This window comes from Harpegnathos saltator, unplaced genomic scaffold (genome assembly GCF_003227715.2).
Source record: "Harpegnathos saltator strain DR-91 unplaced genomic scaffold, Hsal_v8.6 scaffold89, whole genome shotgun sequence".
Taxonomy (NCBI): domain Eukaryota; kingdom Metazoa; phylum Arthropoda; class Insecta; order Hymenoptera; family Formicidae; genus Harpegnathos; species Harpegnathos saltator.
In genome coordinates, this window is record NW_020230716.1 from 288,085 (window position 1) to 302,800 (window position 14,716).

Consider the following 14,716-nt stretch of genomic DNA (forward strand, 5'->3'; position numbering starts at 1 on the left):
TAAAAATATATATATATATGCGCAGATATGTTTGCTATAATAAAACACCGAATCCGAAATTGTCACGACTTCTCTTCCTGTCTTTGCTCCGTTCATTACCGCAAAATGCAAGCGCACTTTCGAGCATGTACGATAACGTCTAACAGCGCAAGTAAAAGTACAAATAGCGCAGCAAAGTTAAGGAAGCCGAGCTTCCTTAACTTTGCGTATCGCATATCTTTCAAAAATGAGAAGGACTCACCAGAGTGAAGTCGTGTGCTCCAAACGTCAAATTCCGAGGGTTGTAGCGCCAAACTCGTCGCTGCAGCTGGCGGAGAGGGGAGGACGATTGGGCCGATGCACCCACAAGACAGAGAGAGAGAGAGAGAGATGGGCTGTCGTAAAATGCGGTTACGCAACACGCAACTGGTGGTGCACACGCGACGCGGTGGATCGAAGGCAAAAACGTCAGTGTCGCGACAGACGTCACCGTCGTCGTCGGTGTTGTCGGCGTTATCTTCTCGAATGAACGGTTATCGAGCGCGCACCGCGACGCGAAACGAGAAAGAGAAAAAGAGACCGAGCGAGCGAGCGACCGACACGCGGATCGCGCGCGTCACAGGCGAACAGGAGGGAACAAGAAGGATCGGAAAAGAGGGAGACAATGGGAGGGAGGAGCAAGAAGGGAGGACTGACAGATCGAGCGCGGAGCAACGCGCGAGAAAGACAGGCGGGCGCGTGCTCGGAGAGAGAGAGAGAGAGAGAGAGAGAGCGCGCGCGAGAGAGAGAGAGAGAGAGAGAGAGCGAGAGAGCGCGAGAGAGAGAGAGATAGGCGAATACGGAGGAACCACGGAGAGATACGCGCGAGGGGCGCGATCGTGCTAAAAGCGTCACTCACGAAACACCGCTTTCACAGCTGTGAGAGAGTAGAACGCCGCGGCTTGACAGGCCGAGCAAAAAACGGCAAAATCGGACCCTGGCCGTATCCACGCTCACCCGTCACACTGTCCGCACTGAGCGCGTCTATGTTCACGTCGCTCACCGAGCTGAGCTCGCGTTCGTATAACTTCGGTCGCGCTCGGCTCGGCGCGCCAAGAGGTGCCGCCGCCCTCTCGCGCCACCATTCGGATGTATTCCGCGGCGTATGAACGGCGGTCGAGACGAGATATCGATATTCCGATATCGTCGCACGTCGCAAAGTGCAGATCAGTCTGGAAAAGGAGAAAATTATTCGGTGTGTTATTATTCCGCACGTTCGATATTTCCGGCGACACGATGTCTGTGTGAATGAATATTGATCTTGCACTTTGCGCTGCACAAATGTACAGCATCTATATTTGTAAAAATATTGCAAGAAATTACAGCATTTTTAGCGATACAAATAATGCGAGTTTAGGAATGATAAGTTACACATGATGTTACGCGCGAATATATCCTCAAACATTTGACTGCTACGAAAGACAAATAGAAACATCAAAGAGGGACAATGGATGTCTCGCGTTACCTCCGACATCGTCTCAGACATACGTAGCATAAATTTCTAAAATTCATCTTAAAGACATCTAGGAAGGTATCCAAGGAAGGAACGAGACGTCTTTTAAAGCGCTCTTAAGCGCTCTTAAGGCCTTCAAGATGCCTAGAAGTTTGCGCAGTCGGGAATATTAACCTCTTTCTACGTTAATTTATCTATATGCGCGTGCTCTTTGTACGATCGATATAAATTTATCCTCACGGTCGAAATTGCGGCGCTCTAAGGACCGAGGACCCTCCCTGTGACCGCTTTCATGCGGCAGGCAATTCCGTAACGAAGAATCTAGTATGTTCCACGCGCGAAAGTGTATGTGCGCGAACGTACAAGAGCCACGAGATTACTACAGTGACAAAGTGCACACAAGAGGCGGGATTCCAAAGAAGTAACGGTATAGTACTACCATCTCGAGTAGGTCGTTCGAACCACCGTCGTAATTTATAGTTGATACCGCGAACCGCCGACAGCGACAAATCCTTATCTTCGTCCGGTACCGCGATCGATTATCGCGCGCACGCAACACGCGCGTTTCGCGACTGGCACGTGTCACGAACGTGGGATTCGCAGCGAGAGCCTCCGCTAATCTAACGGATCGTACGATCTACGCTCGTTTACCTCACACGCTCCGACTTGCAGATTCCCGTAAATGCAAATCTCCTCCCTTATCTCTCGAGAGAAACGCGAGAGAAAGAAATCTCGTCACATCTCGGCAGCATCGATATTCCAATTTATATTCGCGCAGTTGCCGCAGGAGACACCTCCGCAACTTTGTTAAAATAATCGCGCGCAAAGATTGATCTACTCACCATAAGTTAACCTCACATTTTTGCATCTGCTGTTAATTTGATCGTCCGAATTACAATCGATACGGTACGCGGCCTCGAAGATTCAAGCCGACAAGACAGTCGCGATCGGACGGTGTTTTGAACCGCCGAAGCCGCGGCGATCCGCAAATACGAGTTCTAAGCGTTAAAGTCACCAAACGCGCGCGATGAGTGGCTCGACGATCTCTCGACGAGCTTTCGGCGCGAAGGAGCGAGCGAGTGCGCGCGCGCGCGCGCGCGCATTTTTGGCGTTCAAATCTCTCGGTCGTGATCGGCCGAGACTCTACCGCTGTGAAATTGCAGCGCAATGCACTCTGCGGATTAGCGAGTAATGGCGCAACAGGACAAGCGCGTCGAACGAAAAAAAGCCCGTTAGGGTTAGGTTAGGTTAGAAATAGAAGCCATTGTGAATAATTCTATTGCGAACAGACGATCGTTTAGCGGTTCTCCTCGAATTCGAAGGAAACGCGTATAAACGAGTACTTCAAAGCCGACCCTCTCAATACTCGACGAGTCGCATTCATTATTTATTATTTTTATATTCCGTTTATATTTATGTCTATTACTTACGTTCTCACGTCCTCTACCCGAAACCTCGGCTCATTGACGGCTCGCTTCATTCGGGGTGCCGAAAGCGCGACTGAAAAGAACAAAGGAATTTTGATCAAAACGACCATGACGCGAGCTCCGAGATATATAACGAGACCATCGCTGACTTCTGACAGCACCTGTCGACACCTTCGTCCAACGCGGATTCCCGACGAGACGAGACGATGCGGATACAATTGACGCGGGCATGTGTCCCACGCGCAATAAAAGTCCCGGCGCAGCTATTTAAGCCCGAGCAAGTGAGTCATCATTGGGAATCGCGCGGCCGACGATCTCTCTCTCTCTCTCTCTCTCTCTCTCTCTCTCTCTCTCCCTCTCTCCCTCTCTCTCTCTCTCTCTCTCTCTCTCTCTCTCTCCCCCCCTTTCTCTCAACGAAGCGCCTCGCTCACCTTCGCTCATACGCGCTCATTTCGTCGCGCCGGGGTGCCGATGGAGACGAATGAAAAGCGGGATCTCGGGCAAGTCGCCTCTCGCCAAGCATCGCTCCATACGCCGCTCGACGTAACGGTCGATCGCAACGCAGCGTAGCGGGCGCGGGAGGAACCTACTGTACCTACCAACGGTGTCTCTGTGTGCACCAACGGCGTGTTCCCTCGAGCACTTTCAACCCTTGGAGCCCGCTCGCTGCCCTCGACGAAAATATCGCGATTAAAAACACGAATCTCATCGCGACGTTTTTCGTCGTCTTTCAGTCAGCGATGACTGCTTAGCAATTTTCTTAAACGAAGCGTGACTGACGCGCGGCTGACGAGCGATTATCACACGCGAAACGAGATCTCGTCAGACACTGAATAACAGAACTATAACAAACCGAAATGAACATTAGCCTGGCGGAAACCGAACCGGCCGGCAGTGAAATGAAGGTCGTTAGAAATCGAAGTATCGTCTTTAAATGGAATCATCCTCTCTGTCTCATGGACACGCTATGGCGCGTCTACATACAGTTAGCAGAACGGAATGACGAAGAAACGACCGCAAGAACTCGCTTTTGAATCGTGATTCGATCATCTTGTCGCTTCGACCTACCTGGATATTTCTCGCCAAGGTGCCGCACGAAAGACAGACACAGTAATTCTATCGAGAATCATCTTTGGGTTCAAGGTCATCGAGCGGGAACAACGGCAATGTTCTCTCTCGCATTGCGGCTTACATTGTCGAACGGATGGAAACCTCGTCGCGCCGGGCAAGAACTCCGAGACGTTCGCACAGCGCGCCATCGGACGTCATAACGTCGAACTAGCGGTAGCAGTAACGCCGCTGATTTCACCCCCCTACGCGCTCTCTCAGCCGGGATCGCTGCCTCTCTCGGAGCTCGGCCTCGGAGCAGCGCTCGGCCTCCGCCGAAAGTGCATCGAAGATGGCGACCGGAGGGTAGGGTCGAGCCAGAGGCGCGCTCCGCAAGGCAATCTCTTCCCCGGTGGAGACGGCGCTGGTGATATCGGGGCGCGTCGGCCGCTTCGAGTACGGTGAGTAAAGCCAGCGGCAGCTCCTTTTCGAACTCGTTGCGACTCGTCGAGTGCATCGCTAAGCCGTTCTACCGCCAATCGGCTGCGGCCGCGGGAAACCGCGCGACTATCGCGCGCTCCGGCGCGCTGACGAAATCTCGCGCGAGACCGTACCTTTCGGTAAGTTCAATGCGCACAGATCCGTGTCACACGGCACGACGAGCGAGAGTGAGTGAGTGAAAGAGAAAGAGAGAGGGAGTGAAAGAGAAACGGGAGCGGCATGGCTGTGTATGTGACGCGCGCTCGCGCTCGTGTGTCGTGTAGTGCGTGTTTGTGCGTGTGGGATGTCGCACGAGACTAATCTATACGAGAGAGAGGATCGAAGAGAGAGAGAGAGAGAGAGAGAGAGAAAGAGAGGGAGAGAGAGAAGGTTTGTGCGCGTGTTACACAGCGAACGCGAGAGTTCGTCGTGCGGCGAGCAGAACGGAAGATGCGAATGATGGCAAGGGTAATAAAAACGAAGGAATTGTTAGATCGCGCGCCTTGGATAATGATCGGTCGCGAGGCGTTTGTTTAGAATTGGAGCGTGTCGATTCGACGATTACGTCACGTTACAGTTCGCTCGCTCGATATGACCGAATGATAGAGCGAAGACCGGAAGAGGCGTTCCTTAATTGCCGCCAAATTGCGATAATGCGTATGAACGACGCGTTATCGCGAATCATGTATGCTCGGCGCGATTCACTCGGAATACGTTCTCTCGTTATCGTAAACTCGGAATCGAAAGTCAAAAAGTACCGATGAGAGCGCGATGCGAGTGCACATGCCAATTGACGACTGACCGCTCCGTGATTGTACAACGCGTCTATTCGACCGTACACGTGCTCGCCCCTTCGGCTGATGATTTTTTTTTAAAAAACGTCGTTGGAATGTGATCGCGACTGGGAACGACGCGTTGCTTGAAATTATTATCGCGATTCAAAGCGATACGTTACCTCGGTATATTCTCATATTTAACAAACAATTAATATATGCGTCGTTATTAATCAATATAATATTTATTGTCATTCATATTAATGCGTATAACGTTATGTATAATAAGATTATATCTACATGTGGAAATACACTACTAAATGAATTGCAAAGATTGTTCCACCGTTTTCTCGTGACGCGAATTAATTGGAGGATACAAACGCATCATCGTTTGCTTGCCAAACGTTAGCAAAAACATTTTAATATCGCCTCGAGTTGCGTCTCGAGCGTGATGCGATTTTGTTAACGAAGCATCGAGAACGAGAGCGCTTTGAATTTCTTTTCGTTAGCGTCGCTAATGCTTCATTTCTCAGGTTGCTCCAATTTTCTCGCAAACGCGACGCGACGCGACGCGACGCGACGCGACGGCGACGATGACAAAAATTGATCTACGCTGTTGGGAGATCGGGTCACGCGTGCGAGCTTCCAATCGCGCGATGTAAATGCCCTCCGCGATCAATGCCTCCGTGTGGTCGTATACAAGGTGTCCCATCGCCAATGTGTGCAATTTTAATGTTCTTTCAACGAGTTCGCACGAGTTCTATTCCTCCGACGAACCCGAGTCTCCGCACGGACTTTCGTTCCGGAGATACTCGAGCTTCGTAAGTGTAAAAATACATCCCTCGGAGATTTTGCATCGATGCAAAATTTCCGTGTAAAAAATTAACACGTACGATATTGAAAACAGAAAGCGATGGATTTTCGGCCAAACAAACTGACGAATCGAGCAAAGCGCACACACATTCGTCAGACAATCTAACATTTACTGTAATCTTTTCTTGACACCTTATATATATGGGATACCCTGTATATGACCTTATGTAAATCAAAAGACGTCACCGTCGTGTTTACATTTGTTGACGATCGATTTCCTTGAGAAATACCTTGAGACAGATTTGCAGAGTTGGATAATAACTAGTTGATCAATTTTAATTAACTTATACAACTTACCTACATTAATTCGATAGATGCTTCGCTTTAGACTCGTCTCAGTTAAACAAAAAATACATATTAACTTATCCAACTCTGTATATTTGATTTGAATGGTAAATTTAACTGAATATTTCACACGTGCACCTTAAATTTCAAAGGTTTAAAGAAACTAATATCTCTCTTTCTCTCTCTCTCTCTCTCTCAATTTTACAATGCATATTAGATATCTGTAATTAACCCGTAGATTGCGAACTAACCAGATGTCTAATTGCACTTTAATTTGTTGTAACTCAAATTACGCTTGTTTAGCAGTAATATATCATTATTTCGCTAACGTAACGAGACCACATGTGCTATTCACATATCTTAACCGCGTAACTTAACAAGGTATCTTGCTAATTGGAACTAACGAAGAATTGCCTCCGGTGTCTCTAATTTCTTTCAGGTGGTGGCGGGTTCCTCGGTTTTCCGCTAGTTCAGGACGTCGGGGTACGCAGTGGCTAAAACGCACTAACATACATACACATACATGCACACACACACACATACACATAGAACTCGTTCGTTCATCTATGCGGCTATTGAAACAGCGATTAACGCGCTCATGTAATACCCACCTACTTTGCTCGTCAACGTCTAGTCAAGGAGAAAGAGGGGGAGAATAAAATATAAAATGAGTCAGCGAAAAGGGAAACGCTCCGATCGAGATAAGAGTCGGACACGTGTGTGAGGCCAAAAATGCAATTTTAATGTACATAAATATAAAATCAATATATATATATATATATATACATATATAAATATTACACGTATATATCCGAGCATACCAAAGAAGAAAAAGATCGATCCTACGTATCGATAAGTTCCTCCCCGCTCGGTCGTGACGAAACACATACACACACACACACAGAGAGACGAGTGAGAGAGACCGTTGGAGATTAGACGACGGGCAATTAGATGACGGAAAAATTATCCGCGAGGCTCACGGATCGGCGTCGGATCAATCAACGATAAGAAACGGCGACTCGAGAGAGGCCCGAGAGACCGAAGTGTCGCCAAAGTACTCGAGATATTCGAGATCTCGAGGTACTCGAGATTACGCTCGAGAGAGCGAGGAGAGCGGCTCGGAGAGAGAAGCGCGTTATTCTAGCGGCGGATTAACGCGAGCGTGCGGCTGAAAGTGCCGTGCGAAAATCGATCGGGACGTATCGCTAAACGCGTATCATCGGGGACATCGATCCGGCACGACGGGGTGATGTCGACGGCTCGAAAATTGCAACGGGCTGCTCGAATCTCGCGGTAACATCGATGCGGTGGCGGATCGCTCGGTCGAGTCAGCGTTTCCAATTCGACGACCACAGGGAGCGACGTGAGCCCCGGACGTGCGCGCAGGAGGACTCGGACATCGCGCTGGAAAGGACGTGGCACATTCGTCGTAGGCTCTCCGCGGCGAGTTGACGCTGGACGAGACAGAAGCGCAGCGGAAACACAGGGAAGCGTCGCTCTGCCATTATCCGATCGTCTCCCTCCTCCGTGCGGGAGAATCGAAGATTGCGCTGGCGCGGCCAAGGATGAAATCCTGAAGGGGGATCTCCCAGATCCTCGAGACTTCCTTCCGATAGCCATTAACTGAATTTCGTCCACGAGCAGGCGGAGGCTAATAGACTGCAGAGAGGCGACGATTAAGATAATTGCCCCGCGCGAAATTGCACGTTTCAGGCGAAGCTGAAGGCAACGCGCCATTATCGCGGCAGGTAACAATCGATTGATAAGACAACGAGTGAAGTGTAACGATAAGCAGCCGAGCAACCCGACCGACCTGCGGTTGATGGCAGCTTGCGGAAGGAACAACGGCTTCCAAAGTGAAACAAACACACCTCGAGGAGACTCGAGGAGTATAGGTTTGCGCTTCCCCAAGGATCAATGAGATTCAGGAACACGTAGCCACGCTTCAGACGCGAGATACTGTTCGGCGAGATCCCTGAAAAAATGAACGATGAGGTGAAATCATAAGCGACGGTGAGGCGGCTGCAACTACGTCGGCCAAACGACGAGAAAGAAACGAAGGTGAGAGGTCACAGGCAGGGAACACAATCGGCAGGCAGGATAGAAAAAAGAAAGGAAAGGGTTGCTGGCAGCGGAGGGAGGCCGAGGACTCGTCTGGAAGAACGCGGAAAGGGCGACAGGGTCGCGCGAGCTGGCGGCAACGGGGGTGAGCGAGGGGTTCGCGGTATCGAGGGAAATACGAGAGGAAGAGCGGCAGAGAGAGAGAGAGAGAGAGAGAGAGAGAGAGAGAGAGAGAGAGAGAGAGAGAGAGAACGTAGTAGTGAAGCGAAGGGTGGAGGAGGGAAGCCGCGGCTATCAGCGCGACGGGAGGGGTGCGAGAGAGCATCGGGCTGATATCGACCGAGGATTGCGCTTGCGTGGAAAAAGGCGCGCAACCGCGGCCGCTCCAAGAGAGCAACGGGGCGCCGTCCGCGCGCCGCGAGAAAGAGGAAGAGGAGTCCTCTCGTTCCTCGACGTTCAGTCGATCGTCGCGTCGGCGAGGAACGGCCGCGCGACAGCGCCGCGGAAGTCCGCCCGGGGAAGACTTCCGGTATTCTGGTAGAGCAGTCGGGTGGCCGCGACACACGGTGATTCCAACGCCCGCACTGAGCACTTCCGGAAGCAACTCGGGCGCGCGCTACCTGGAGGAGAAGAAGAAGCGGAGAAAGAGGGCAGACGAGGAGAGCTCGACTCCGCTCGGCGCTGCGCGTGTCGGAAGTCGTCATCGGCCGAGGACCGGGGAAAAGCGGCGCGGGCGGACGGAAAGGAAAGAGGAAGGGGGCGGGTAGGCGAAGTATATCGGGACGATAAGAGCGCGATAAGCGCTCCGCCGGACCGCGTTTTATAAACGCCTGTGCGTGTGCGCGTTTCTCCTCTCCCCGCTCTTTTCCCCTCTCTCTCTCTCTCTTTCTCTCTCTCTCTCTCTTTCTCTCTCTCTCTCTCTCTCTCTTTCACTCTCCCCCGCTCGCTCTCTCTCTCTCTCTCTCTCTCTCTCTCTCTCTCTCTCTCTCTCTCTCTCTCTCTCTCTCTTTCTACGCGACCTCGTCGCCGTCGCGCACCGATAAAAGACGAATCTGGAGTTTTCCTCGAGGACGAGCGTGTCGCCGTCAGTGCGAAACTGACGATACCCCGAGTCGTTTACGAGAACATCTGAACAAGAGGATCAAACTATCAGATCGCAGTGCAGCGTACTAGCGAGAGGCGACGTGTTTGGTCGCGGGGTGTGAAGCGATCATTGATGCGGCGGTCATCCCGAGGCTTCGTCGTCTCGTCCGGCTTCGTTCGGCGGCGAGCATCGCGTCAATGGTGAATTCGCCGAGCGAGCAATTGCAATTATCACTGCCAGACCTAGTCTTATCAACCATTGAGATTTGATTTTTACGGTGAGTTATCGGTCGGATCTATGTAATCTACGTGCAATATCCGGGTGTGGTTGTTCGTGATAGAGACGCGCGCGTCAGTCTGCTATTTACAAACTTGAGCGTGCAGAGGAAAGTAGGTGATCGATAAAGGTCGAAGATATTGTCTAAAAGCGGGCGACTGAAGCGTCACATACGGTATGCGCCGATAATCGATGTCGAGCGTCGAAGTCTCTCGAGGCGTTGCGTCAAAGTCGCGATCTGGATGAACGCACATTCACGGAGCAATGCTCAGCATGGAGCAGACGGTCTTGGAACAAGTAGCCGGGCCTGAGCAGCCGCAAGAAGAGGTGCAGCTGACTGAATTGCTGCCGGTGAAGCGATCCCGCATCAGGGAGAGCGTCACGAAGGATGCCGACGCGACCGACGCCCTGAAAGCGCTCAGAAGCTTATCGAGCGACTGCAACGACAAGAGCGAAAACTTCGATTTCAATTTCTGCAAGAATGTCGAGAAACAATCGGAACATCAGAGCAGCAAGCAATGTATTCGATCATTTCAGAAGATACTTCGGAAGAGAACAAACGAGTCGAAAAAGATCATCGATAGTACTGACTCGGATGATGACGATGAGGAGGAGGAGGACAGAATGGTGAGAAAGAAAACGAAGAAAGGACGTATCGACAGCAAGAACACTCGAGCGAAAAAGAATACCAAGAAGAAACAGACAAAGCCGAGCAAGAAGCAGATAGAAGGAAAAAGGAGGAGGAGTGACTACGGGACAAGTAGGAAAGCCCCTCGAATAAAGATTCCCCTCGACGACGACGAGTTCGAGAAGAACGACGAAAACGAGGGCTTGGTGAAGAAAGATTGCTTCAAGGACGTGGTTTACGTGTATAGACAAGAGTCACTGGATCCGTGCTTGAATTCTGCACTCGAGAAACCAGGACCAATCGATAAGAAGGGTCAGCAGCAGGTCCCCTGCAAAAAAAACAAAAACTTGTCCGATAGGAAAAGCAGCATCGCTAATAATACCACTGCCAAGAAAGAGACGGGGAAACCCGAGAAAGAGAAGAAATCTTCCGAGGAAGATACCGTCAACCAAGAGAATTACCTTCTGGAGAACAACAACGTCGTCAGTTCGAGTGGATCCAAGCCAACCTCTGATCCTGAGGACCCTGATGATCCATCCGCCAATCCGCCATCGGACACAGAGAAGAACAGCGACACCAATTCCCGAAGTCGGCAAGAAGTGCCGAACTGGCAGAAGAAGTACTGCTGCGTCGTGTGCTTCGCGCGCTTCAAGGGCAGCGGCGGTCTTCGTAACCACTACAAGGTGGTGCACAGCACCGGGCCGGTGTACAAATGCAACGAGTGCGGCAAAGAGTTCCCGCTGAAGGAACGGTTGAAGCTGCACGTGCGCACGCACACCGGCTTCAAGCCTTACAAGTGTCCGGAGTGTGACAAGAGCTTTGCACGGGGCGGCCAACTAGTGCAACACCGTCGCACCCACAGTCAGGTGAAGCCGTTCCGCTGTGTCCTTTGCTCCAACAGTTTCACGTGCGCGGCCAACCTGTCGCTGCACATGAAACGCCACAAGGGCCAAAGGGATCACAAGTGCGAGCTGTGCGGCCGCGCCTTCGTCCGCCGCGACGCCCTGAAGAAGCACCTCCAATGCCTGCACCGGGACGTCAAGTCTTTCATCTGCGTGATCTGCAACAAAACCTTCAAGGGTCACCTGCCGCAGCACATGAGGACACACGCGCACGATCGTCCGCACGGATGCGCCACATGCGGTCAGCGTTTCGCTCAGAAGTCCCAGCTGACCGTTCATCAGAGGACCCATACCGGCCAACGGCCATTCCGTTGCCTCGTCTGCTGGCAGGCTTTCGCTCATTCGACCGCCCTCAAGCTGCACACTCGCCGACACACCGGCGAACGTCCGTTCAAATGCACCGAGTGCAACGCCGGCTTCACTCAGCTACCGCACTGGAAGAAGCATATGAAATGCATACACGGTCGCACCAATCCGTACGGCTGCAGGTGGTGCAAGAACTATTTTAGGATTAAAAGCGACTTGGAGAATCACATCAAAACCTGTCACACCGAAGTGGAGGAAGAAGACTCAGACATTAGCGGCGGCGGTGGCGGTGGCGGTGGCGGAGGCGGTGAAAACGGCAGCGGCGGCGGTGGCGGCGATGCCGATGCATCAAAGCATGACAGCAAAGTCGCTAGCACGTCAAACGTCGTTGAGATCATCGAGAAACCTTCGGTCACCGTCAAGCAGAAACTGATGACGATTGAGAAGATGAGGCTACTACTGGCGGTGTTGTTGCAGAGAATCAGCAAAAAGGACAAGCTGAAAGAGCTCGGCTTCGGCAAGCGACTCATCGACGACGTCCTTCAGGACTCGCTGGTGTCCGCCGGTAAGGAGCCGGTCACGAACGACGGTCTGTCCGAGCTCGAGTCGCTCACTCGGAACTTGGAGATTTTCTTGGAATGGACGATGCCCAAGGAGTACTGGGAGAATTTCCGTAAGATGAACAAGTCGCCCGTGGACATTCTGGAGGCGCTTACTGACTGAACCGAGTAACCGCGTTTATTCGTTAACAGTAAATCCTTCCGGCCTGTGGCTCACAAAGAAGACAAGATTAATTCGCTGGTAAAGTCCTCTCGTGTCCGGCTGACAACGACAAGATATCTTGACGAAGGTTCTGCATTCGATTAGAGTCACGATCGAAATCTGATCGTTTACAATTCGACTTGTTCTCTCTCATAAATTTCCTGAACTCTCGTCCGATGTGTTGCACAAAGAAAAATATTTTTAAAAAAAAGCGACTTTTTTTTATTTTGAGTAATGATTGTCTTCGGCAAAGGATATTTATTTCATAATAATCTTAAAACATGTTTTCACCATGAATTCATGAGAAAAGTCTGTCACCATATATACGGAAAAATTTACTTTCTTTTCAACAATATTGTGCCCTTTATATAAAAAAAAGAGCAAACTGAATTTTTGTTTCAATTTATTCTATAATTTTCTCGATTGAAGTATCAAACTTATTATAGAATTCAGAATATATTTTTAGTAAATTTGATAAACTCATGATTAGATTTGCAGGTATATCAACTGATAAGATATTTAAGATGGGTATATTCCCTCGAATGCAGTACGTATTTTTCTGTGTGTACAGTCGTGGATACAGAAAAATTGTTCGTAATTTTTCGCGTGAGTTTCGAAATGTATCCGCCCGGCCCAATAATAGAATTTGTTTTGTTCGTTTGAATTCTTTCATTAAGCAAGATGGATGCGTTTTGACTCGCACGCGCAATCACTGACAATTTTTTTTTATCACGTACAATGTCACATTTCTCACTCCGATGGCAAACGTTTTTGAAATTCGTGGCTCGTCCGGGAAAATTCCCCCAGAAAATGGAACACGAAAATTGCAAGGAGGAGACGTCGAATTAAACGCGTTTATTAAACGGTCGACTGATACGATCTCCGGTACGATCCGTTACTCTTAATTCTAATAATAATTTTAATAATTGCAAACATTAACAACGATTGTGTCACGCAAGAGCGGAATAATATTTTCCCATGGGAGTGCCGAATCATATTTCCAATCAAGTCGATACGCGGAGGGAGAAGCAACCGTGAGTGATAGATCGTCACTACTAGCGCGACTCTACAGTCTCTCTCGTGGGATTCTTTCTTCTCTTCTTTTTCTTTCTTTCTTATCGTTCCAACCTGGAAAATGCGTAACACCGTTTTCCGTGTGATATATAATCTATGTTAATTAACGAATGTTGAATAATGCCCCGAGTGCCATGTGTCATAATACTTGCCATACTAAACCAGTGAGTGTACCGTATACTTTAGAGAGACTAAACGGGTCCTCACTTTACTTTAAACGTTAAGGAGCGAATCTTTCGCGAAACGACGCGAATTTACGTGTCGAAGTAATGTGTAAACGGCCGGATTGAAACTATGTGTCTATGCGATGATGGTAATGAAGTGTTGCGCTTTTCGCAATTTTACATGGCGACTGAGGTAGACTTAGACTAGTTTCACTTGCCATATTTGTTAATACATGTACACACGCACGCGCGTACACGCATACGAATGCACGCTAGTAGAGAATACGACAGCGGATATCATTTTGCACTTTATCTTATACTTATAATCATAAGCACGACTGCTCGCGTTAAGCGTATACCAAAAAAAAAAGGAACAAAAAAAACAGAAACGAGGCTATCACGAAGTCATTTGCAATTACGTTCTTTCACTCGCGCAATCGTTATCCTATATATTTATAAAAATATACAATATATATATATATATATTATACATGTATGTGTGTGTATATATATGTGTATATTTGCTAATTGAATATTATGAGATTCTGTTATGTGTTCACAAACACTCACACGGGCGTGCTTATTTAACAATGGACACTTGAGCATCACGTCACCGGCTCATACACGCGTTCCCGTTTGTAGTTGAAACTATTATTATTCGTTATTTATCGGGCTTTACGTACGAAAAGGACGTAATTAACGATACGGATAAATTGTCGGTGGAGAGCGATTGCGTAATTTTTAAATAGTCGTAAGTAAATGTGAGCAGACAATAATGAGAACGAAGGTTGCAAGATTAGTATATATTAATCATTGAGAAAAAAGATATATATATATATATATACATATTATATCCATATACACACACACGTATATACATATATTATTATGTATGTATTGATATTACGCGAACGATGTTACCGATGGTAACGCGAGAGAAAAGGAACGTGGATCTCGTCTTGATTCTATATAAAGAAAATCCCGGAGAAACGGTCGTAAAAATGTCTTACCGCGGTGATATATCGCTGATGATATATAAAAATATGGTAGTTTACATTTTTAATATATGCGAATAACTCTTTTCACTTTTAATACAAATAACT

The 14,716-nt window shown here is 49.0% G+C and overlaps 2 protein-coding genes and 1 long non-coding RNA gene across 3 annotated transcripts in view; 2 read left to right on the forward strand and 1 right to left on the reverse strand.

Annotated features, from left to right (window-relative positions):
- Ntan1 (N-terminal amidohydrolase 1) overlaps nt 1-1,049 on the reverse strand; it is a 77,554-nt gene extending 76,505 nt beyond the window's left edge. Inside the window, exon 1 of the mRNA XM_011138989.2 lies at nt 242-1,049. The gene's annotated coding sequence lies outside the window, so the exon portion shown is untranslated. The remainder of the gene's footprint in view (nt 1-241) is intronic.
- A 3,011-nt stretch (nt 1,050-4,060) lies between these two features.
- On the forward strand, nt 4,061-8,624 carry LOC112590563 (uncharacterized). Its single transcript, XR_003114315.1, has 2 exons — nt 4,061-4,406; nt 6,796-8,624. It is a non-coding gene; the product is annotated as an uncharacterized LOC112590563 (long non-coding RNA).
- A 777-nt stretch (nt 8,625-9,401) lies between these two features.
- Nucleotides 9,402-12,712, forward strand: LOC105181905 (zinc finger protein 37 homolog). Its single transcript, XM_011138987.3, has one exon. It carries the CDS (start codon nt 10,042-10,044, stop codon nt 12,334-12,336), a length of 2,295 nt encoding a protein of 764 aa, XP_011137289.1. The 5' UTR covers nt 9,402-10,041; the 3' UTR covers nt 12,337-12,712.
- The last annotated feature ends 2,004 nt before the right edge of the window (nt 12,713-14,716 follow it).